At 42.3% G+C, this 25,900-nt stretch overlaps 1 protein-coding gene across 1 annotated transcript in view; it reads left to right on the top strand.

The window, feature by feature from the left end:
• Positions 1–25,696, top strand: part of LOC120050690 (transmembrane channel-like protein 2-B) — a 47,082-nt gene extending 21,386 nt beyond the window's left edge. The window contains exons 4-19 of the mRNA XM_038997267.1: positions 1,700–2,219; positions 8,997–9,146; positions 9,605–9,695; positions 12,857–12,955; positions 17,610–17,752; positions 17,867–18,014; positions 18,226–18,420; positions 18,829–19,008; positions 19,241–19,399; positions 19,605–19,733; positions 20,143–20,210; positions 20,308–20,547; positions 20,625–20,750; positions 20,931–21,009; positions 21,178–21,304; positions 25,467–25,696. Of these exons, the coding sequence (XP_038853195.1) occupies positions 1,700–2,219; positions 8,997–9,146; positions 9,605–9,695; positions 12,857–12,955; positions 17,610–17,752; positions 17,867–18,014; positions 18,226–18,420; positions 18,829–19,008; positions 19,241–19,399; positions 19,605–19,733; positions 20,143–20,210; positions 20,308–20,547; positions 20,625–20,750; positions 20,931–21,009; positions 21,178–21,304; positions 25,467–25,696 (2,684 nt within the window). The remainder of the gene's footprint in view (positions 1–1,699; positions 2,220–8,996; positions 9,147–9,604; positions 9,696–12,856; positions 12,956–17,609; positions 17,753–17,866; positions 18,015–18,225; positions 18,421–18,828; positions 19,009–19,240; positions 19,400–19,604; positions 19,734–20,142; positions 20,211–20,307; positions 20,548–20,624; positions 20,751–20,930; positions 21,010–21,177; positions 21,305–25,466) is intronic.
• The last annotated feature ends 204 nt before the right edge of the window (positions 25,697–25,900 follow it).

Below are 25,900 nucleotides of genomic sequence, written 5' to 3'. Positions count from 1 at the left end.
ATAACAATATTCAACATATCAATACAGTAAAGTACACGCACTTAAGGATATAAAGTTATGTTTTGAGCAAAATAGTGTTATTTAGACATATTTGCGAGATTGGATTTGGCAGTTCAATGAGTTGGTTTGATGGTGCACTCTGATGTCATTGGCCTCCCCCCTTGCTTGCGGGAACAATAGAGGAAAAATGTAAGGCTAAAAAGAGGAACGGCCCAACCCCCCCACTTGTACCATGTCAGAGGACACCTGGACCACCTATTGAGGTGTGCTTTTTGTTAAGTAAGTGTAGGCCGTCATTGTAAATAAGAATTTGTTCTTAACTGACTTGCCTAGTTAAATAAAGGTTATATAAAATAGGTGATAAATCATGTTCTAGGGAGGCTGGAGTGGGTCTTTTAGAATAGTCATAAACCAGTGATGTAGTGGTTTAAAATGTGTAGTGTATTTGAGGTTTAAAAATGCTTAAGAAGTTTGTAATTTCCACTTAGAAATTTCTGTCTTTATTTTTCCTACAAAAATGTCCATTCATTAAATCCACATAATAATTCACATTTCCTGTTGCTGCAGGATTATTTTCATGATGGCGCAAACCGACTCAAATTAAGATCCTACATCTGTACTTCCAATGCATTTTTCCACAAAAGGTGGGTAAACTAAATCATCAAATCAGAATATGTTATTTGTCACATACAACAGATGTAGACCTAACCGTGAAATGCTTACAATCCCTTAACCAACAACGTAGATTTTTTTTAAAGTAAGCAATAAAATATATGCTAAAAAATAAATAAGTAAAATAAAATAAAGTAAGAAAAAAAGTAACACAATAAAATAACAATAACAAGGCTATATACAGGAGTACCAGTACCGATGTGCGGGGGTACAGGTTAGTCGAGATAATTTTGCTAATATGTACATGTATGTAGGGGTTAAGTGACTATGCATAGATAATAAACAGTCAGTAACAGCAGCATAAAAAAGGGGGTCAATGCAAATAGTATTTGACTAACTGTTTAGCAGTTTTATGGCTTGGGGGTAGAAGCTGTTAAGGAGCTTTTGGATCTAGACTAGCCCCGCGGGTACACCTTGCCGTGCGATAGCAGAGAGAACAGTCTATGACTAGGGTGGCTGGAGTCTTTGACAATTTTTAGGGCCTTCATCTGACACCGCCTGGTATAGAGGTCCTGATTGGCAGAAAGCTTGGCCCCAGTGATGTACTGGGCCGTACACAACACCCTCTGTAGCGCCTTGTGGTTGGATGCCGAGCAGTTGCCATACCAAGAGGTGATGCAACCAGTCAGGATGCCCTCGATGGTGCAGCTGAAGAACGTTTTGAGGATCTGAGGACCCATGCCAAACCTTTTCAGTCTCCTGAGGGGGAATAGGCGTTGTCGTGACCTCTACGCAACTGTCTTGCATTTACCCTCCATTACACCACTGGCAATAACCAGGGAGGCTGGCAACCTGGCTGATTTAGATGTTTGTTTAATTGTTCAGGTTTTAATGTCATTTATGGATATACGGAGCCTTTGTCTGTCTGTTTTTATTTCCATGAAATATATACAGTAAGTGACAATGTGTGTGTATCGTGTGCGTGTGCGTGTGCGTGTGCGTGTGCGTGTGCGTGTGCGTGTGTGTGTGTGTGTGTGTGTGTGTGTGTGTGTGTGTGTAAATGTGTAAATGTGTTTGTGTGTCTCAGATGAGGTCAGGTGGAGAGACAGAAACAGGAAAGTCAAACTCTCTCCACGAGCCGGGGGACGGAATGGCAAACAGGTCACCAGCGAAGAGGAAGAGAAAGAGAAGGAGAACGAGGCACAGAGGAAGAGGGCTCATAAGAAAAAGGCCAAGGTCCAAGACAGCGAGGAAGAGGATGAGGAAGAGGATGACGAGGCACAGAGGAAGAGGGCTCATAAGAAGAAGGCCAAGGTCCAGGACAGCGAGGAAGAGGATGAGGAAGAGGAGAAGAGCGTCAAGCGGAAGGGCCCAAAGGCTGCAGGCAGAAAGAAAAAGGCAGTCAAGCAGGAGAGTGAGGAGGAGAGTGAGGAGGAAGAACGAGAGAAGAAAAGGAAAGGCAGAAAAGGGACTAGCAAGAACCAGAAAGAAGGGCAGAACAAGGAGAAGAAGGGCGATGCCAAAGGGAAAAGTGACGCCAAAGGCAAAGGAGTGAAGGACAAAGGGAACGAGAAAGACAAGAAAAAGAAGAACGCAAAGTACAGCAGGTGCAGTATCCTTTGAGAGGGCCATCTCTTTCACATATCTCCATGCTCCACACACCATCATGTATGAAGGAGGAGTTTGACAGACTCTGTTCGGATATCCCCCTTCAAAGTATTGATTAATTAGGTCAGGGAGTTGAGTCATGAAAATGGGTTATAGGGTTGCACAAAAGTGTTACAAAATGCTACGACAATGACCTTAGCTCACTATTTGTCAAGCACCAAAACAATACGTTTCATACAATAACACTATTTTACCCAAGGAGTTATAATAGTGTATTACTGATTTGTAAGATACATATATAAAAAGGCAACATTTCCTCTCAGCCTGTATATATATATATATATATACAGTGCATTCAGACCCCTTGACTTTTTCCATATTTTGTTATGTTACAGCCTTATAATAAAATAGATTTTTCCCCCTCATCTAGCTACACACAATATCCCATAATGAAAAAGCAAAAACAGGCTTTTAGAATTTTTTGCAAATTTATAAAAAACAACAACAACTGAAATATCACATTTGCATAAGTATTCAGACCCTTTACTCAGTACTTTGTTGAAGCACCTTTGATTACAGCCTTGAATTTTCTTGGGTGTGACGCTACAAGCGTGGCACACTTGTATTTGGAGAGTTTCTCCCATTCTTCTCTGCAGATCCTATCAAGCTCTGTCATGTTGGATGGGGAGTGTCGCTGCACAGCTACTTTCAGTTCTCTACAGAGATGTTAGATCGTGTTCAAGTCCGGGCTCTGGCTGGGCTACTCAAGGACATTCAGAGACTTGTCCCTACTCCTGCATTGTCTTGGCTGTGTGCTTAGGGTCGTTGTCCTGTTGGAAGGTGAACCTTCACCCCAGTCTGAGGTCCTGAGCACGTTTTCATCAAGGATCTCGCTGTACTTTGCTCTGTTCATCTTTCCTTCGATCCTGACTAGTCTCCAAGTCTCTGCCACTGAAAAACATCCCCACAGCATGATGCTACCACCACCATGCTTCACGGTAGGGATGGTGACAGGTTTCCTCAAGACGTGACGCTTGGCATTCAGGCCAAAGAGTTCAATCTTGGTTTCATCAGACCAGAGAATCTTGTTTCTCATGATCTGAGAGTCCTTTTGGTAAACTCCAAGCGGGCTGTCATGTGCCTTTTACTGAGGAGTGGCTTTTGTCTTGCCACTCTACCATAAAGGCCTGATTGGTGGAGTTTTGCAGAGATGGTTGTCCTTCTGTAAGGTTCTCCCGTCTCCACAGAGGAACTCTGGAGCTCTGTCAGAGTAACCATCGGGCGGCAAGCTCTAGGAAGCTCTAGGAAGAGTCTTGGTGGTTGCAAACTTCTTACATTTAGGAATGGGAAAGGGGGATACCTAGTCAGTTGCACAACTGAATACATTCAACTGAATTGTGTCTTCCCCCATTTAACCCAACCCCCCTTAATCAGAGAGGTGCGGAGGGCTGCCTTAATCGACATCCACGTCTTCGGCCCCGGGGCAAAGTAGGTTAATTGCCTTGCTCAGTGTTAGAACAACAGATTTTGTAACTTGTCAGCTAGGGGATTTGATCCAGCAACCTTTCGGTTATTAGGCCAACTCTCCTACACGCCAGGCTGCCTGAATGATGGAGGCCACTGTGTTCTTGGGGACCTTCAATGCTGCAGAATTTTGTTGGTACCCTTCCCCAGATATGTGCCTCGACACAATCCTGTTTCAAAGCTCTATCGACAATTCCTTCAACGTCATGGCTTGGGTTTTGCTCTGACATGCACTGTCAACTGTGGGACCTTATATAGACAGGTGTGTGCCTTTCCAAATCATGTCCAATCAATTGAATTTACCACAGGTTGATTCCAATCAAGTTGTAGAAACATCTCAAGGATGATCAATGGAAACAGGATGCACCTGAGCTTAATTTTGAGTCTCATAGCGTAAGGGTCTGAATATTTACATAAATAAGGTGTTTCTGTTTTAAATGTTTTATACATTTCTACAAATCGACATTCTACAAATGTATAAAAACCTTTTTTCGCTTTGTCTTTATGGGGTATTGTGTGTAGATTGATGAGGATTTTTTTTTATTTAATCCATTTTAGAATAAGGCTGTAACGTAACAAAATGTTGAAAAAAGGGGTCTGAATACTTTCCGAATGCACTGTATATATATATATACATACATACATATATACATATATATATAGGCTGAGAGGAAATGTTGCGTTTTATTAAAGCTAATTTCCTGTAATTCTACACATTTTGCCATGAGGCTGAGAGAAAATGTTGCAGTTTTAAAGCTAATTTCCTGTAATTCTAAACAATTTCTATAGCCTATTACATGCTCATACACTATCTGGGCGGGGTCTCCGAGCTTAAGTGAGCCCTCCCACCTCGCGTGGGCTGCGGGGGTGTGTGCTACGCTACTGTATATTATATATCTTTAAACTAGGGATGCACCGATATGACATTTTTGGTCGATACCGATATCTGATATTTTCCTTGACAAAAAAAAGAACTATACCGATAACCGATATTTACATTTTTTGCTACCTTTTAAGCAGTCTAGTACAGTTAAATAGTTAACACACACACACACATGGACACAGCGGTCTAGAGCGCTGCATCTCAGTGCAAGATGCGTCACTACAGTCCATGGTTCGAGTCCAGGCTGTATCACATCTGGCCGTGATTGGGAGTCCCATAGGGCGGCGCACAATTGGCCCAGCATCATCCAGGTTTGGCCGGTGTAGGCCGTCATTGTAAATAAGAATTTGTTCTTAATTTAGGGCTAGGCGTCCCGGGATACCTGTCGACAACATCCGGTGAAATTGGAGGGCACGCAATTCAAATAAATACTCGTAATATTAAACATTTATGAACATACAAGTATCTTATATTGGTTAAAAGCTTAAATTATTGTTAATCTAACTGCATTGTCTGATTGTTTGAGGACGGCGCCCCACATCAACATATTTTTCAACCAGCACAGGCTTCATAAAATCACAAATAGCAATTAAATAATCACTTACTTTTTGAAAATCTTCCTCTGTTTGCAATCCCAAGGGTCCCAGCTACAACATGCATGGTCGTTTTGTTAGATAACGACCACCTTCCCAAAAAGTCAGTTTAGTTGGCGCCATCGATTTCAGTAATCCACTCGTTCAACATGCAGACAAAGTAATCCAAAAAGCTACCACTTAACTTTGTTAAATCAAGTCAAACTACATTTCTATACAATCCTCAGGTACCCTAAAATGTAAATAAGCTATAATATTTCATACGGATAGAAGTATGTTCAATAGAAAAATAAAATTAGCAAGTGTGCGTCCTCTTCGCTGCGCGCCCACAGACTGATTTCCAACTGTGACTCCCTGTACCAAAACTCAAAATTCTTCCTCGTTTTGGAAGAAACAAGTCTGAAACCTTGAACAAAGACTGGTGACATCTAGTGGAAGCCATAGGAATTGCAATCTGGGAGCTGGAATTGCATAGGACCCATAGCTTTCCATTGAAAGAGCATGGGATCTAAAAAATAGAAAGAATTCTGTTTGGTTTATCTTTGGATTTTCTCCTACCATATCAATTGTGTTATAGTCTCATACATTATTTTAACATTTCTATCCAATGGTACCAATTATTTGCATATCCTGGCTTCTGTGCCTGAGTAACAGGCAGTTTATTTTGGGCACGTCAGTCAGGCGGATATTCTGAAAAAAGGACCCTAGCCCTAAGAAGTTCTGACATGCCTAGTTAAATAAAGGTTACACACACACACACACACCACACTGACCAAAAAGTTATTTTGTTGGCATTTACATATGTCATCATTAGCAGTAAAACATTATCAAAACCTATTTCTTTCACTTGTTGTGCTGTTTCATTGTTCATTTGTTCAGTCGTTTCATTCTCAACCAGGATTTCATTATCAAATCAAATCAAATTGTATTTGTCACATGCGCCGAATACAACAGGTGTAGACCTTACAGTGAAATGCTTACTTACAAGCCCTTAACCAACAATGCAGTTTTAAGAAAATACCTAAAAAATTAAAATTAAGAAAAAAGTAAGATAAGAAAAACTAATAATTAAAGAGCAGCAGTGAATAAAATTAGCGGGGCTATATACAGGGGGTACCGGTACAGAGTCAATGTGTCAATGTGCGGGGGCACCGGTGTCGAGGTAATTGAGATAATTATGTACATGCAGGTAGGGTTGTTAAAGTGGCTATGCATAGATAACAGAGAGTAGCAGCAGAGTAGGGGGGGGGGGGGGGGGGGGGCAAATAGTCTGGGTAGCCATTTGATTAGCTGTTCAGGAGTCTTATGGCTTGGGGGTAGAAGCTGTTTAGAAGCCTCTTGGACCTAGACTTGGCGCTCCGGTACCGCTTGCCGTGCGGTAGCAGAGAGAACAGTTTATGACTAGGGTGGCTGGAGTTTTTTTTAACCATTTTTAGGTCATTCCTCTGACACCTCCTGGTATAGAGGTCCTGGATGGCAGGAAACTTGATGTACGCACTACCCTCTGTAGTGCCTTGTGGTCGGAGGCCGAGCAGTTGCCATACCAGGCAGTGATGCAACCCGTCAGGATGCTCTCGATGGAGCAGCTGGAAAACATTTTGAGGATCTGAGGATCCATGTCAAATCTTTTCAGTGTCCTGAGAGGGAGTAGGTTTTGTCGTGCCCTCTTCACAACTGTCTTGGTGTGCTTGGAACATGTTAGTTTGCTGTTGATGCCAAACCTCCTCCCTATAGGTTGTCTCATTGTTGTCAGTGATCAGGCCTACCATTTCTGTGTCATCAGCAAACTTAATGATGGTGTTGGAGTTGTGCCTGGCCGTGCAGTCATAAGTGAACAGGGAGTACAGGAGGGGACTGAGCACGCACCCCTGAGGGGCCCCCATGTTGAGGATCAGTGTGCAGGATGTGTTGTTACCTACCCTTACCACCTGGGGGCGGCCGATCAGGAAGTCTAGGATCCAGTTGCAGAGGGAGCTGTTTAGTCCCAGGGTCCTTAGATTAGTGATGAGTTTTGAGGGCACAATGGTGTTGAATGGTGAGTTGTAGTCAATGAATATCATTCTCACATAGGTGTTCCTTTTGTCTAGGTGGGAAAGGGCAGTGTGGAGTGCAATAGAGATTGCATCATCTGTGGATCTGTTGGTGCGGTATGCAAATTGGAGTGGGTCTAGGGTTTCTGGGATAATGGTGTTGATGTGAGCCATGACCAGCCTTTCAAAGCATTTCATGGCTACAGACATGAGTGCTACGGGTCGGTAGTCATTTAGGCAGGTTACCTTAGTGTTCTTGAGCACAGGGACTATGGTGGTCTGCTTGAAACATGTTGGTATTACAGACTCAGATAGAGAGAGGTTGAAAATGTCAGTGAAGACACTTTCCAGTTGGTCGGGCGCATGCTCGCAGTACACGTCCTGGTAATCCCTCTGGCCTATCAGCCTTGTGAATGTTGACCTGTTTAAAGGTCTTACTCAGATCGGCTGCGGAGAACGTGATCACACAGTCATCCAGAACAGTTGATGCTCTCATGCATGTTTCAGTGTTACTTGCATCGAAGTGAGCATAGAAGGTATTTAGCTCGTCTGGTAGGCTCGTGTCACTGGGCAGCTGTCGGCTGTGCTTCCCTTTGTAGTCTATAATAGTTTCAAGCCCTGCCACATCCGACGAACGTTAGAGCCAGTGTAGTACGATTCAATCTTAGTCCTGTATTAACGCTTTGCCTGTTTGATGGTTTGTTGGAGGGCATAGCGGGATTTCTTATAAGCTTCCGGGTTAGAGTGCCGCTCCTTGAAAGCGGCAGCTCTACCCTATAGCTCAGTGTGAATGTTTCTTGTAATCCATGGCTTCTGGTTGGGGTATGTACGTACAGTCACTGTGGGGCAGTGAAGTTTCAGCTCTGTCTGTCCGTGGCCTATCCTCCTCGGTGCGCACTGTCACTGTGTCCATTTCCATCTTGTCCAGCTGTGTATTTAACATTTCACGTAAACTCTGTTTCTTGTCTGCATCGAAGTAACTGTCCTTGTACCTAGCATCGAGCATGGCGGTGACACAGTAGAGAGGCTCAGAGAGAATGCCACCGAATCGCTTGTTCACAGCCTCGAGTACTTTTGTAAGTTTTAACCCCACGGTCTGTCGGCAGTTTGTTGAGCAGGCGTTTCAATGCCATGACAGAGGATATCACGTCTGTTGCAGACACAGTTGAGCTTAGTTCTCGAGTCAGTTGTTCGAATGGAGTTAGGAGTGTTAATTTTTCCAAGTTTCAAACATGTTCTCAAATGCCATGGAAATGGCAGCAGCGGTACGAGAACCAACACATTCTTGAGCATGCAATACGGCTTTCCTCAGTACAAAATCCTCGTTGACCCACTGTGCTGTCAGAATCATAATGCTCATGGGGCTGACATCGCTGGTCCAAATGTCAGTAGTGAAGCTCATGGATGTGAGTTTCAACAATACTGTGTAACTCTGGTAGGGCAACATCTGAAAAATAGTGTCAATTCAATTACATTTAAGGGCTTTATTGGCATGGGAAACATATGCTTACATTGCCAAAGCAATGTTCTCTTTTTGTATTTTCTGTTGGTCTGCCAGATGTTTTTCAACATAATATGACAAGTTCAAAGTTTGTACCATGATAATTGGGCACTGTGTAAAGCCTCTGGCCACACTGCCCACTCTTAGCAAAGACAGTCTGACCGGAACTATAACTCTACCCTGGTTGACACATGGTTGACCCTGACTTGACCCCTGGCCCTGGTAACAGCTCTTTCTTCTGATAGCTCTTCTTCTTCGGGCGAGTCAGGGGACGAGGATTCTCTGTCAGAGGGGGAGATTGCTGCTCAGAAGGAAGAGGTGGAGGAGAAGAAGAAGCTGATAGCCACTCTAAGGAACAAACCGTGGCGCATGAAGAGGAGGCTTAAACTCCTCAAGTAAACAAAATGGCCACCATCATATGTCATCCTCCACTGATTTCCCATTGGCTGATTGCCTTCACATAGGGACTTGCTCTTGCTGTGCTGTTTTCTCTTTTTTCTATAACTACAGTACTTTACACATTCCTTAAGGCTTACACAATAACTAATGTATTACTTGTGATGTCATCTTATTTATTTTTAAATTAAATTAAAATATAATTGTGTCTTTGATGCTACATTGCCTGATCAAATGTCGATTTATTTTGTGAAATACTTTAATTACTTTATGGAACGACAAAGTAGATAGATTGTCCATTACCCTTTGAACTATTTACGAGTTTTGTGCATTGGCTTTGCTGATTGATGTTTGATGACCAGCTTCTCACTGATTTATTGGTGGGTGGTTTATCAAACCAGTGATTGATACTTTTTGTTGGTTGATGGTCATTCTTTTTTGTGGGTTTGAATTGTAGGGAATGCCAGGCGTTTGTGGAGAAGTTTGAGGGGGCTCTGGGAAAGGGCAAAGGGAGGAAGCTCTACGCCTACAAAGTCATAATGGCTAAGGTAACTTTTCCTAGGCCAAGTGTTAACTTTACAACTGAGTCCACAGTCTTAAAGATTAGTTATGTCCTACTGAATCATTATGAATAATTCAAACAAATTATGCATGTATAACTTCAATATGTTAAGACTTAAGTTAGCTGCCCAGTGACACGAGCCTACTAGACGAGCTAAATTACTTCTATGCTCGCTTCGAGGCAAGCAACACTGAAGCGTGCATGAGAGCATCAGCTGTTCCGGATGACTGTGTGATCACGCTCTCCATAGCCGATGTGAGTAAATCCTTTAAACAGGTCAACATTCACAAGGCCGCAGGGCCAGACAGATTACCAGGACGTGAACTCCGAGCATGAGCTGACCAACTGGCAAGTGTCTTCACTGACATTTTCAACCTGTCCCTGACTGAGTCTGTAATACCAACATGTTTCAAGCAGACCACCATAGTCCCTGTCCCCAAGAACACTAAGGTAACCTGACTAAATGACTACCAACCCGTAGCACTCACTTCTGTAGCCATGGAGTGATTTGAAAGGCTGGTCATGGCTCACATCAACAACATTATCCCAGAAACCCTAGACCCACTCCAATTTGCATACCGCCCCAACAGATCCACAGATGATGCAATCTTTATTCCACTCCACACTGCCCTTTCCCACCTGGACAAAAGGAACACCTATGTGAGAATACTATTCATTGACTACAGCTCAGTGTTCAACACCATAGTGCCCTCAAAGCTCATCACTAAGCTAAGGACTAAACAGCTCCCTCTGAAACTGGATCCTGGACTTCCTGATTGGCCTCCCCCAGGTGGTAAGGATAGGTAACCTTGTGATTAGAGCGTTGGGCCAGTAACTGAAAGGTTGCTGGCTCGAATCCCCGAGCTGACAAAGTAGAAATCTGTCATTCTGCCCCTGAACAAGGCAGTTAACCCACTGTTCCCCGGTAGGCCGTCATTGTAAATAAGAATTTGTTCTTAACTGGCTTGCCAAGTTAAATAAAGGTTAAATAAAAAATAAAAATAAAAAACAACACATCTGCCACGCTGATCCTCAACACGGGGACCCCTCAGGGGTGCATGCTCAGTCCTCTGCTGTAGGCACGACTCCATCATCAGCGTCATTAAGTTTGCCGATGACACAACAGTGGTAGGCCTGATCACCGACAACAATGAGACAGCCTATAGGGAGGAGGTCAGAGACCTGGCCGTGTGATGCCAGGATAACAACCTCTCCCTCAACGTGATCAAGACAAAGGAGATGATTGTGGACTACAGGAAAAAGAGGACTGAGCACCCCCCCATTCTCATCGAAGGGGCTGTTGTGGAGCAGGTTGAGAGCTTCAAGTTCCTTGGTGTCCAAATCACCAACAAACTAACATGGTCCAAACACACCAAGACAGTCGTGAAGAGGGCACGACAAAGCCTATTTCCCCTCAGGAGAATGAACTGATTTGACATGGGTCCTCAGATCCTCAAAAAGTTATACAGCTGCACCATTGAGAGCATCCTAACTCGTTGCATCACCGCCTGGTATGGCAACTGATCGGCCTCCGGCCGCAAGGCACTACAGAGGGTAGTGCTTATTGCCCAGTACATCACCGGGGCCAAGTTTCCTGCCATCCAGGACCTCTATACCAGGAGGTGTCAGGGGAAGGCCCTAAAAATGGTCAAAGACTCCAGCCACCCTAGTCACAGACTGTTCTCTCTACTACCGCACTGCAAGCGGTACTGGAGAGCCAAGTCTAGGTACAAAAGGCTTCTTAACAGCTTCTATCCCCAAGCCATGAGACTCCTGAACAGCTAATCAAATGGCTACCCAGACTATTTGCATTGCCCCCGCCCCCCCCCCACTTTATACGCTGCTGCTACTCTCTGTTTATTATCTATGCATAGTCACTTTAACTTTACTTACATGTACATATTACCTCAATTACCTGGACTAACCTGTGCCCCTGCACATTGACTCTGTACCAGTACACCTTGTATATATCCTCACTACTGTTATTTTACTGCGGCTCTTTAATTATTTGCTATTTAGTTTTTTACTTATCTATTATTTACTTAACACTTATTTTTCTTAAAACTGCATTGTTGGTTAAGGGCTTGTAAGTAATTTTACTGTAAGGTCTACACCTGTTATTTGATGTTATTTGACATGGCATGTAAAATACACATTTAACCCTCTAGAGTCTAAGCCCTGTCTAAACCAGGGGACAGGGATGCGGGAAGGGGGGACAGGGGGTCTACGCTAACATATGGAATTGTTTTAAGATGGTTATACCAAAGATCATTTAGCTATTTATTTCGGGGTTTTATTAAAAAAAAAATATATATATATATATATTGGATGAAACATTGCAAAAAAATAATCAAAAGGAAGTATGTTCTGAAGTTTAGGGATGTCACATGGTCTGACAAACACCACTTTATCTCTGCCACCTTTCACTGAAGATGCGGAACGGTTATATCGGCAGATGTGGTGGATTGAGACGCAGCCCATGCAAAAACTGATATCTCTAGCTTAAAGAGACGGATTTTGATGGGGATTTTTTTATTATGTTCATTTGATTTCCGCTGGAGCACAGAGATTGTAGGCTAAGGGTTAAATCATAAGTGCACCATAATCTTCATGATTTTTTCTCATCAGGAACTACACAGTACTTCTGTGATAAACTTTTATTTTCAAATATTCTCTCTTAACCTTTTTCGTTTCAGAAAATGATCAAGTTCAACCGTGACTTTGACAATTTCAAAACAGCCTGTATTCCATGGGAAAGAAAGATTAAAGAGGTTGAGAGTGGGTATCATTATTTAAAGCTATGAGTTTCTGTCTTGTTCATGTAATGTAGTTCTGTCTAATCATTATGTAACTTTTGGAGTTTGAACTCTAACCCTCAGGTCACTTTGGGTCATCTGTGGCTTCCTACTTCATCTTCTTGCGGTGGATGTACGGTCTAAACCTGGTCCTGTTTGGGTTAATGTTTGGGCTTGTTGTTCTCCCAGAGGTGAGCAGCTTTTTACCTTAAGCACATAGTCCATTGTCTTGCAAAATATTTGCAGTACATTTGGTCAGCATATGGAGAGATATCGAAGGAGGGACTCACTGTCTCATTCTTACAGTCTTTTCCCCACTTCCCTTTCATTTTTCCTTTCTTTCTGTCCGGAGGTGATGATGGGTCTTCCGTATGGGTCTATACCCAGGAAAACTGTTCCCAGAGCGCAGCAGGCCAAAGCCATGGACTACTCCGTCCTCCTTGATTTTGGAGTGAGGATCTTTGGAGTGATGCCATATTTAAAGCACCTTGTTTTGTTTACTTAAGGTTCAGGTTTATTTCATATGATTGTACATATGAAACAAACATACATAAAATGTGATGTCATACAGTACTTTTAAATTACTGGTAAAAAAAAGGGTAAAAAGTAGAATTTAAGACATTAGGGGTCATACATGTTCATGAATAACAGCATCATATTGCATTGTACCTGCATTGTAACTAAACGCCCACACCAGTAGAAATCCACTTTTTCAAGCTGAAAGACGATGGCCAGAGCTTACCCATGATGTTGCACAGCGATTTAAGTCAATAAGTCATCATTTTAGTCAAAGTATTATATATTCGGGCTTGAAGTGACAAATCCGAACTGCCAACTTCGTGCAAATCCTATATGACAATCAAATTATTTTCAGCCTACGTTTAGTTTCAGGGCTGGGTTTTACTTGAATGTTACCACCCACCAGCGTGGCATTATTTATTAATCAGAAACAGCTGAGTTATTCCTCTTCGCGCCTGAGATGAGCCAAATAGCCTTGTGTCCACTTGGCTGCCTGAGCTATGGAGCAAATTAAAATAGGCGGTGCAAATGTATGTTTTTGCAAGTCTACTTTTTAAAATCTTTTTTCAGAAAATTATCATAATCCATTGAATAATTTGTCAATTTTCACTTTTATTTGGTGGTCTATTTAAAAAACAAAACAAAACAAATATATACATATAATACCATTTATAAAATGGTTATATATACAGAACCAGTCAAAAGTTTGGACACAGTTTACTCATTCAAGGGTTTTAATTATTTTTACAATTTTCTACATTTTAGAATAATAGTGAAGCCATCAAAACTATGAAATAACACATATGGAATCATGCAGTAACCAAAAATGTGTTAAACAAATCAAAATATATTTGATATTAGTTATTATTCAAAGTAGCCACCCAATGCCTCGATGACAGCTTTGCACACTCTTGGCATTTTCTCAACCAGCTTCATGAGGTAGTCACCTGGAATGCATTTCACTTATCAGGTGTGCCTTGCTAAAAGTTCATTTGTAGAATTTCTTTCCATCTTAATGCGTTTGAGCCAATCAGTTGTGTTGTGACAAGCTAGGGTGGTATACAGAAGATAGCCCTATTTGGTAAAAGACCAAGTTCATATTATGGCAAGAACAGCTCAAATAAGCAAAGATAAACGACAGTCCATCATTACTTTAAGACATGAAGGTCATTCAATCCGGATATTTTCAAGAACTTTGAAGGTTTCTTCAAGTGCAGTCACAAAAACCATCAAGAGCTATGATGAAACTGTCTCTCATGAGGACCGCCACAGGAAAGGAAGACCCAGAGTTACCTCTGCTGCAGAGGATACGTTCACTAGAGTTAACTTCTTATGGCTGCAGGGGCACTATTGAGTAGCTTGGATGAAAGGTGCACAAAGGTGCCCAGAGTAAACGGCCTGCTCCTCAGTCATAGTTGCTAATATATGCATAGTATTATTAGTATTGGATAGAAAACAATCTGAAGTTTCTAAAACTGTTTGAATTATGTCTGTGAGTATAAGAGAACTCATATGGCAGGCAAAAACCTGAGAAAAAATCCAAACAGGAAGTGGAAATTCTGAGGCTGGTCGATTTTCAACCCAGATCCCATTGAAATCACAGCGAGATATGGATGAGTTTGCATTTCCTACGGCTTCCACTAGATGTCAACAGTCTGTAGAACCTTGTCTGATGCCTCTACTGTGAAGGGGGGCCGAATGAGAGGGGAATTAGTCAGGTCTGCCATGAGGTGACCATTCTTTGACCATTCTTTGACCGTTCACATGAGAGGGAGCTCTGCTCCATCGCTCATCTGAAGTCAATGTAATTCTCCGGTTGGAACGTTATTCAAGATTTATGTTAAAAACATTCTAAAGATTGATTCAATACATCGTTTGACATGTTTCTACGGACTGTTACGGAACTTTTGGACATTTCGTCAAGTTTTAGTGAACGCGCTTCCCTGACTTGGATTTGTTTACCAAACATGCTACAAAAATAGCTATTTGGACATAAATGATGGACATTACCGAAAAAAACGAACATTTCTTGTGGAAGTGGGAGTCCTGGGAGTGCATTCCGACGAAGATCAGCAAAGGTAAGTGAAGATTTATAATGCTTTTTATGAGTTTTGTTGACTGCATAATTTGGCGGGTAACTGTATGGCTTGCTTTTGTGGCTGAACGCTGTTTTCAGATGATTGAATATTGTGTTTTGCCGTAAAGCTTTTTGAAATCTGACACAGTGGTTGCATTAAGAACAAGTGTATCTTTAATTCTATGTAAAACATGTATCTTTCATCAAAGTTTATGATGAGTATTTCTGTTATTTGACATGGCTCTCTGCAATTTCTCCGGATATTTTGGAGGCATTTCTGAACATGGCGCCAATGTAAACGGAGGTTTTTTGGATATAAATATGAACTTAATCGAACAAGACATATGTATTGTGTAACATGAAGTCATATGTGTCATCTGATGAAGATCATCAAAGGTTAGTGATTAATTTTATCTCTATTTGTGCTTTTTGTGACTCCTCTCTTTGGCTGTGAGTTGGTGGTGACCTAACATAATCGTTTGTGGTGCTTTCGCTGAAAAGCCTATTCGAAATCGGACACTTTGGTGGGATTAACAACAAGATTACCTTTAAAATGGTATAAGATACATGTATGTTTGAGGAATTTTAATTATGAGATTTCTGTTGTTTGAATTTGGCGCCCTGCTGTTGTCATATCGATCCCGTTAACGGGATTGCAGCCATAAGAAGTTTTAACAGCACCTCAGATTGCAGCCCAAATAAATGCTTCACAGAGTTCAAGTAACAGTCACATCACAACATCAACTGTTCAGAGGAGTCTGAATGAATCAGTGTCACGGTTTTCTAATGTAGAACCCAGAAGCAGACCAGGACAAGGAGAGTAAGACGAAGGTGAGTATTTATTTACAAGTTTAAGTGTAGAGATAGAAAGATCCAGGTAGCGGAGCGGGCAGCGGAGTTGAGTTGATGGGATTGAATTGGCAGATCCAAGGGAGTAACAGAAGCCACCGACGACCAGGTAGGGATGGAATGAGTGTTCCGGGGAAATGACTGTAGACAGAGAGAACGGAGGTAAGTTCAAGGCAAGCAAGACGTACAAAACAACAAAACAAACTCTATCAAAATGGAGGCTGATACGCTGGCACGACATACTGTTCATGGCTAACGATCCGGCAGGGAATGGATGTCAGGTCAGTGCTTATGAAGTGGAGGGGTGATGATCAGGACCAGGTGTGCAGATAGCGGATTGGAAACAGGTGCGGTAAATCAGAGATCTCCCAACCAGCTACGTCGCCCGGCAACCAGACAGGGTGCGTTCCAGGACACCGGAACACTCCAGGACAGAACACAGGCAAAAACAGACTCAGGAAGCGGGATTCGTGACAATCAGGCCTTCATGGTCGAATTGCTGCAAAGAAACCACTACTAAAGGACACCAATAAGAAGAAGAGACTTGCTTGGGCCAAGAAACACGAACAATGGACATTAGACCGGTGGAAATCTGTCCTTTGGTCTGATGAGTCCAAATTTGAGATATTTGGTTCCAACCGGCGTGTCTTTGTGAGACACAGAGTAGGTGAACGGATGATCTCCGCATGTGTGGTTCCCACCGTGAAGCATGGAGGAGGAGGTGTGATGGTGTGGGGGTGCTTTTCTGGTGACACTGTCAGTGATTTATTTAGAATTCAAGGCACACTTAACCAGCATGGCTACAACAGCATTCTGCAGTAATACGCCATCCCATCTGGTTTACGCTTAATGGGACTATCATTTGTTTTTCAACTGGACAATGACCAACACACCTCCAGGATGTGTAAGGGCTATTTGAGCAAGAAGGAGAGTGATGGAGTGTTGTGTCAGATGACCTGGCCTCCACAATCACCCGACCTCAACCCAATTGAGATGGTTTGGGATGAGTTATACCGCAGAGTGAAGGAAAAGCAGCCAACAAGTGCTCAGCATATGTGGGAACTCCTTCAAGACTGTTGAAAAATCATTCCGGGTGAAGCTGGTTGAGAGAATGCCAAGAGTGTGAAAAGCTGTCATCAAGGCCAAGCGTGGCTACTTTGAAGAATCTAAAATATAAAATATATTTTGATTTGTTTAACACTTTTTTGGTTACTACATGATTCCATATGTATTATTTCATAGTTTTGATGTCTTCACCCCTCCTCCCCCGAAGATGAATCCTTTGATTGGTGTAATGATAGCTAGAACCCACAAGTGTCTATTCAGATAATGCAAAGGAACCCGCAAAAGAAAATTCAACGAACTTATAGTTAGAGTTAGCTACATGTTATATGTCATTTGCGGCATGAATGATTATGAGCAAAGCTATTGTAGCCTGTCAAATCAATGAATATGTATATTTCAATTTGTGAATATGTGTATGTAGCCTTCGTTATTCTTCGGACAGGAAATGGCATCGAAATAGTGGCGGCAACTTGTTATGGGGGGGTCCTTTAAAGTGTTACACATTTTCAGTACATCAATTGTACTTGTCACTGTCAGCTTAATTTCGGATGAATGACTTGCATATGAACATGATTATTTTTCTTAATTTCACCAGGGCTACTGCAAGTACTCTATTATGTTCTATGGCTACTATAATGACGAACGCACCATCGGACTCCTCCAGTTCAGACTGCCACTGTCCTACCTACTGGTCGGTGTTGGCATCTTCGGCTACAGCCTGATGGTGGTCATTAGAACGTGGGTAAAACACACACACGTGAACATACACATACGCACACAGTAAATACATACTAATCCACATACACGCAAACAGTATCTGAAATATTGATGCCAGCAACCCCCCCCCCCCAGGATGGCCCGTAACTCGGATGAGGGAGGAGATGGTGGGGATGATGGACAGTTTACCTTCACCTTTAAGATGTTCACCAGCTGGGATTACCTCATTGGGAACCCAGAGACAGCAGACAACAAGTATGCCTCCATCACCACCAGCTTTAAGGTAAACACAGCAGCAGCTAACACTTAGGCCTATCCATAGCTAGTAGAACGACCTTCCACTAGCTTGGCACAAGATACTGTTGTTTATGCATAACTTTGTTCTACAAATATCCATTTGTTCTACAAATATCCATACATGTACGGGCCTAGACACTTACTATCTTCAACCATAGTATCCACTGTGTTTCTCACTAATCGACTGTTCTCGGTAGGAATCCATAGTAGACGAACAGGAGAACCAGAAGGATGAGAACATCCACTTGCGGAGGTTCCTGCGGGTTCTAGCCAATCTTTTCATTCTCTGCAGCCTGGGGGGCAGCGGCTTCCTCATCTATTTTGTGGTCAAGAGGTCTCAGGACTTTGCAAAACTAGATCAGAATACGCTCTCCTGGTATGAAAAGAATGAGGCAGGTTGAGTTGTTATGATGCTGTGCTATGGTTCGTCTAGTCAAAAGGAGTGAGCCAGAAATGTACATTTGGTGTTTGTCCTGTTTTCTTCAGTTGTAGGTTGTTGTGCTATTATCTGGGTTGTCATGATGGTCAAAATTATAACATTTATAAAATATATATATCATACCACACTTTGGTTACACTTAATAACTTTCATGAATAAGCCACTAAAAATTATTACATGTTTATAAATTATATGATACATGTTATACATGTTTATGAATGTAATGCTTATAATGCTTATAAATGCTAATACATCTTTATAAAGAAATACTAATTTAATAATAGTATGTTCACTATTTAATGCTTATATTATTTATTTTTTCAGTCTTCATCCTGGTGATTGGATGTGTTTTACTTTCCAGGTGGAGGTTGTGATGTCACTGCTGGGGCTGGTGTGCCCCCCTCTCTTTGAGACTATCGCTGAGCTGGAGGAGTACCACCCTCGTATCGCCCTCAAGTGGCAGCTGGGCCGCATCTTTGCCCTGTTCCTTGGGAACCTCTACACCTTCCTGTTCGCCCTGTTTGATGATGTCAACGAAAAGGTACCAGACAATGTGTCAGTGTTATGTACCTGCAAATGCATGTTTGTGTGTTTATTCACCTGTGTGTGTGTGTGTGTGTGTGTGTGTGTGTGTGTGTGTGTGTGTGTGTGTGTGTGTGTGTGTGTGTGTGTGTGTGTGTGTGTGTGTGTGTGTGTGTGTTCCGTACATATTGTATGAATGTATATTTTACTTACTCACCTGAACCTGTCTTTGTGTGTTAACATGTGTACAGTTGGAACAGGAGAAGTATATTAAGAATGCCACTATCTGGGGTCTGAAGGAGTACTATGCCAACTACAGCACCTACCACAACACTACTGACATCCCCCCTCCGGAGATCCCTCCTGCTGATGTCATCAGAGGGCCGTGCTGGGAGACCGACGTTGGCATAGTGAGGATTACCCGTGTTCTTCCTCCGTTTTCCCTTTATTACTAAACATAGCGGTGGCAGACCACCGTTTTTTATTCTTTTGTTTTTCCTCCACCTGACCTGGATAGCCCATAAAGTTCCTGTCATTGTGCACCAGTGATGAGACTGAGGCTGTGTGACATGCTGGGCGTTTCATGTTTAGTTTCCCTTCTGTGCTGCCCTCTAGGAGTTTGTGAAGCTCACCGTCTCTGACATCCAGGTGACATATCTGACCATCCTCATTGGTGACTTTGTGCGAGCCGTGATTGTGCGTTTCCTCAACTATTGCTGGTGCTGGGACCTGGAGGCTGGATTTGTACGTGCTAGGCTTCCGAAGCATAACATAACTACTGTTCTACTGTGTGTGTGTGTGTTTTGGTAGTACTTTACATTACAGTATGGGATAAAGTGGTAATAACATGTATGGAAGTATGGTAACAAGGTATACTTACTCACTATCAATACAATCCAGCACTGCTATATTGCTCTTTACTTTGTTTTTCTTTGCTTATTGTATGTGCGAGAACAAGTAAACTTGATACCACACAGCGACATCTGGCACGATAGGTGATCCTTCACATTCACCAAGACACAGGACACTGCCCTGGGAAGTTAATTACTGAGAGAGAAAGAGGGAGAGATAAAGGGGGGACGATGAACAGAATTACGTTTACATTATTTATATTATGCATTGCACTATTTAAAATATTTATATGTGATTCTAGCCGTCTTATGGAGAGTTTGACATCAGCGGCAACGTGCTTGGATTAATCTTCAATCAAGGAATGATTTGGTGAGTAAATATGAGACACCACATAAACCATCAACACATTTCCACTCACCCTGTAAGTTGTGTTTATCACATATTTCTGTATCTGTGTTTGTTTCAGGATGGGTGCGTTCTACGCCCCTGGCCTGGTAGGGCTGAACGTCCTGCGTCTCCTCTCCTCGATGTACTACCAGTGCTGGGCCGTGATGAGCTGTAACGTTCCCCATGAGAGGGTCTTCAAGGCCTCCAAATCCAACAACTTCTACATGGGCCTCCTCCTCCTCGTGCTCTTCCTCAGCCTTCTGCCTGTGGTTTACACCATAATGACCCTGCCGCCCTCCTCTGACTGTGGCCCCTTCAGGTGTCTCTCATGCACACACACACGCACGCACACATACACACTAGGCACACATCTAATGCTGGTCTCTTGTCTACTAGTGGAAGGGCGCAAATGTATGATGTTGTCATGGAGACTATAGAGAAGGACCTACCAGCGTTCATTGGTAATATCTTCACCTACGCAACTAATCCTGGGCTGATCATACCAGCTGTGCTGCTGATGGTGTATGTACACACACACACACACACACACACACACACACACACACACACACACACACACACACACACACACACACACACACACACACACACACACACACACACACACTAAAGCAAACACGTATATGGTCATAGTAACATACACATGCTCATCATATCAAGAGTTCTGTGATCCTGTTTCAGGTTGGCCATCTACTATCTGAATGCGACCTCCAAAAACTATCAAAATGCCAACCTGGAACTGAAGAGGAAGATGCAAATGGTAAATGACCATGAGCAACTGAGCTGCCGTCTCTCAGGACTTAAATCCTATACTGTGAATAATGACATGTTATTCAGTACTGTAAGTTAACTGCATGTACGTAATGCTGAAGTGGTGTGTAAATATGAATGCAGCAACACCAACAGTATAATCTGTGGTTGTGTTTAGGCTAGAGATGAGGAGAAGAACCGGAGGAACAACAAGGAGAGTACCAACCAGGTGATGCATGACCTGGTTGGCCTTCTTCCCAACCACTCTCTAATCTCCCCTCCTACGGAAGAAGCACCCCCACCAGGTCAGTTCACATAGCCTACTCTACCTTCCTACCATCTCCACTCAGCACCACTTGGTGGTTGGATGTTTTTTTGGCATTAGGAAAAAAAGAACAATAGAAGAAACCGTTTGTTTTGAGTGAATTGTATCATAATATCGCTCCGAAGAAGAGCTGTCAAAAAGTATTCACACAACTTGACTTTTTCCACATTTTGTTGTGTTACAGCCTAAATTTAAGGTGGATTAAATAGAGATTTTGTGTCACTGGCCTACACACAATACCCCATAATGTCAAAGTGGAATTATGTTTTACATTTTTTAAAGCAAATTAATTAATAACAAAAAGCTGAAATGTCTCACTTCAGTAAGTATTCAACCCCTTTGTTTTGGAAAGCCTAAATATATTCAGGAGGAAACATCTGCTTAACAAGTCACATAATAAGTTGCATGGACTCACTCTCTGTGCAATAATAGTGTTTAACATGATTTTTGAATGATTACCTCATCTCTATACATGACACATACAATTATCTGTAAGGTCTCTCAGTCGAGCAGTGAATTTCAAACACAGATAATTGCATTTTTTGCCCTCTCACCATTATTTGCTCTCTCACCTTAGTTTATACAGTGCTTTCAGAAAGTATTCAAACCCCTTGACTTTTTCCACATTTTATTACGTTACAGCCTTATTCTAAAATAGATTACATGTTTTTTCCCTCATCAATCTACACACAATACCCCATAATGACAAAGCAAAACCAGGTTTTTAGAAATTTGTACAAATGTATTAAAAATAAAAACTGAAATTTTACATTTACATAAGTATTCAGACCCTTTACTCAGTACTTTGTTGAAGCAGCTTTGGTAGCAATTACAGCATTGAGTCTTCTTGGGTATGACGCTAAAAGATTGGCACACCTGTATTTGGGGAGTTTCTCTCATTCTTCTCTGCAGAACCTCTCAAGCTCTGTCAGGTTGGATGGGGAATGTTGCTGCACAGCTATTTTCAGGTCTCTCCAGAGATGTTCGATCGGGTTCAACTCCAGGCTCTGGCTGGGCCACTCAAGGACATTCTGAGACTTGTCCCAAAGCCACTCCTGCGTTGTCTTGGCTGTGTGCTTAGGGTTGCTGTCCTGTTGGAAGGTGAACCTTCACCCCAGTCTGAGGTCCTGAGCACTCTGGAGCAGATTTTCATCAAGGATCTCTCTGTACTTTGCTCCTTTCATTTTTCACTCGATCTTGACTAGTCTCCCAGTTCCTAAAAAGCATCCCCACAGCATGATGCTGTCACCACCATGCTTCACCGTAGGGATGGTGCCAGACGTGACACTTGGCATTCAGGCCAAAGAGTTCAATCTTGGTTTCATCAGACCAGAGAATCTTGTTTCTCATGGTCTGAGAGTCTTTAGGTGCCTTTTGGCAAACTCCAAGCGGGCTGTCATGTGCCTTTTACTGAGGAGTGTCTTCCGTCTGGCCACTCTACCATAAAGACCTGATTGGTGGAGTGCTGCAGAGATGGTTGTCCTTCTGGAAGCTTCCCCCATCCCCGTCAGAGTGACCATCGGGTTCTTGGTCACCTCCCTGACCAAAGCCCTTCTCCCCCAATTGCTCAGTTTGGGCGGGCGGCCAGCTCTAGGAAGAGTCTTGGTGGTTCCAAACTTCTTCCATTTTGGAATGATGGAGGCCACTGTGTTCTTGGGCACCTTCAATGCAGAAGAAATGTTTTGGTACCCTTCCCCAGATCTGTGCCTCGACACAATCCTCTTTCGAAGCTTTTCGGACAATTCCTTCGACCTCATGGCTTGGTTTTTACTCTGACATGCACTGTCAACTGTAGGACCTTATGTAGACAGGTGTGTGCCTTTCCATATCATGTCCAATCAATTGAGTGTACCACAGGTGGACTCCCATCAAATTGTAGAAACATGATGCACCTGAGCTCAATTTCGAGTCTCATAGCAAAGTGTCTGAATACTTATATAAATAAGCTGTTTCTGTTTATTTTTTTTACAAATTTGCAAAAATTTCTAAAAACCCGTTTTCACTTTGTCATTATGGGGGTATTGTGTGTAGATTGCTGAGGATTTTTATTTATTTAAGCAATTTTAGACTAAGCTGTAACTTAAGAAAATGTGGAAAAGGTCAAGGGGTCTGAATACTTTCTAAAGGCACTGTATGCCTTGCCACCGTGATATATAGGCCTAAGGTCGAGACAATAAGAAGACACAGAGGGAGAATGAATTCAACAACACCTTTGTTTAATCACAAAACGGAGAGCAACATCGTTCAGGTGGAGTCCACAATGCATATGCATATTGCATGTAACAAACAGTTACATGGCCTACAGGAAGGTCAATCAAGTTAATGTCTCCGACATTTTCAGACAACTATTGATTTAGAACAGAGTTATCACAAGTCGCAAAGAAAATAGCACTATTTCAACTTCAACATCATCAATCAAATCACTTATGCTTAGTCTAATACAGTGACAACTAGATTCCCAAAACAATTTAGTCCAATTGATGTAAGCTAAATATCAGGTGGCTGTCCATGTTACTGATTTCTGTGTGTGTGTGTGTGTGTGTGTGTGTGTGTGTGTGTGTGTGTGTGTGTGTGTGTGTGTGTGTGTGTGTGTGTGTGTGTGTGTGTGTGTGTGTGTGTGTGTGTGTGTGTGCATAAGTAGAAAAAACATGTTGACTCACCCTACTTGTAGAGAAATGCCAATGCCATCCTCCTTTCCTTCATGTTGCCAAAACGGTATTTTACCCTGTCATACAGGACACACTTTTAGTTTGTGTTTTCCTAGACTCCCTGACTAAAATGCTTGCTCGCAAGCCTAACTTTCCTTCATGGGCAACGATGAGCCAGCTAGTTAACATTAGCCTACTACATCTAGCTACATATTAAACTTCTATCCTCTCAGGCCAGGGGCATAATGTATGATTTTATCGTTGATTCCCAATCGCCGTTATAATCATTGGCCATTATGGAGAATTAAGTAAAACTACAAGTCCAAATCCCTATCTCCATTCATGGCTAATTTAGGAAAGTGACAATTTTAACTAGCTAGCTATCCACCAGAGTACAACAACACAACGAGATGCAACAATTCAATTTTTTTCTGTCAATGATGTTTTGCTTTTGATGTTTTACGTCTGTAATATGATTGGTGTGAAGCCAAATCCAAACGGATTTCCCATGACACTTTTTTTTGGTGCGCCAAGACCATTCACAGTTGAGCTCGCTCAGTTTAGCTAAATGCTGATTGGCTATTTTAATCAAGGGAGGCCACATGCTCGCTGGCTTCCCTTGCATTCAATGCTACTGGTGGCAACAATATCCTACTCTTTTTGACCAGACAGCATCAGATAGCTGGGCTACACATACAGAGACAAAGGGGAGATGTTTCGCTCGCTTGGATGCTTTCTCCGATGAGATATATTCAGCCTCTTACGAATTGAAGGGACATTCTGAAACACAGAGAGACAAAAGGTACATCATTTTATGTATTTGTTATTTTTTTCTTTGTTATTTTTTGGTGGTGGCTGCATTATGTTATGGGTATGCTTGTCATTGGCAAGGACTAGGGAGTTAAAATAAAAAATAAAAATACATGGAATAGAGCCAAGCACAGGCAAAATCCTATAGGAAAACCTGGTTCAGTCTGCTTTCCAACAGACACTGGGAGACAAATTAACATTTAAGCATGGCAATAACCTAAAACACAAGGCCAAATATACACTGGAGTTGCTTACCATGACAACATTGAATATTTCTGAGTGGCGTAGTTACAGTTTTGACTTAAATCAGCTTGAAACTCTATGGCAAGATATGAAAATGTCTGTCTAGCAATGATCAACAACCAACTTGACAGAGCTTGAATACTTTTTGAAAGAATAATGTGCAAATACTGTGCAGTCCAGGTGTGCAAAGCTCTTAGAGACCTACCCAGAAAGACTGATTATAACATGCGTTGACTCAGGGGCGTGAATACTTATGTATTTAATTTTTTTAATGGAAAACAAAAATCTAAGAACATGTTTTCACTTTTTCATTATGGGGTATTATGTGTAGGTGGGTAAGAAAAAAAAATATTTGATCCATTTTGAATTCAGGTTGTAACACAATAATATGTGGAATAAGTAGCTGTACATACACCCCGTTTTTCGCTTTTGCTTTTTCAGACAACATGAGCGAGAAGGGCAGCACATTTCCCAAGGTGGCAAAACGTCCAGGAGCAGCTGTCAATGTCAAGGGGGTTAACCTTCAGAAGGATGTTTCATTGGCTGCACCAAACTCCCGAGTGGCTGTGACCCGCCCCCCAGGCCCAAGGGGGCCGCCTGGAAACGCCAGAGGACCACCCCCAGGGCCGGGAAGGGGCAGAGGGAGGGGTGCACCTCCTCCTAGATGCTAATTAGGTGAAAAACAGGGTGCTAAGATGTCCACACCACCCTCACAAATCAGGATTTACAAAAGCAAGAAAACGGACTAAAACACTCGGACTTAAGAAAAGTTTCTTGCCGTTTTCCCTTGCAAAACGTTTTGTGTTGCATGTTCTAATGAAAAAGACCCTAGGAATCTGGCCAAAAGTCTAAAGCCTGTAGGCAGTATTTGTAAC

The sequence above is a fragment of the Salvelinus namaycush genome, chromosome 1 (assembly GCF_016432855.1).
Source record: "Salvelinus namaycush isolate Seneca chromosome 1, SaNama_1.0, whole genome shotgun sequence".
In the NCBI taxonomy this organism is placed as follows: Eukaryota; Metazoa; Chordata; class Actinopteri; order Salmoniformes; family Salmonidae; genus Salvelinus; species Salvelinus namaycush.
The sequence above is the reverse complement of the archived record's forward strand: the minus strand, read 5'-3'. Positions and strand labels throughout refer to the sequence as shown.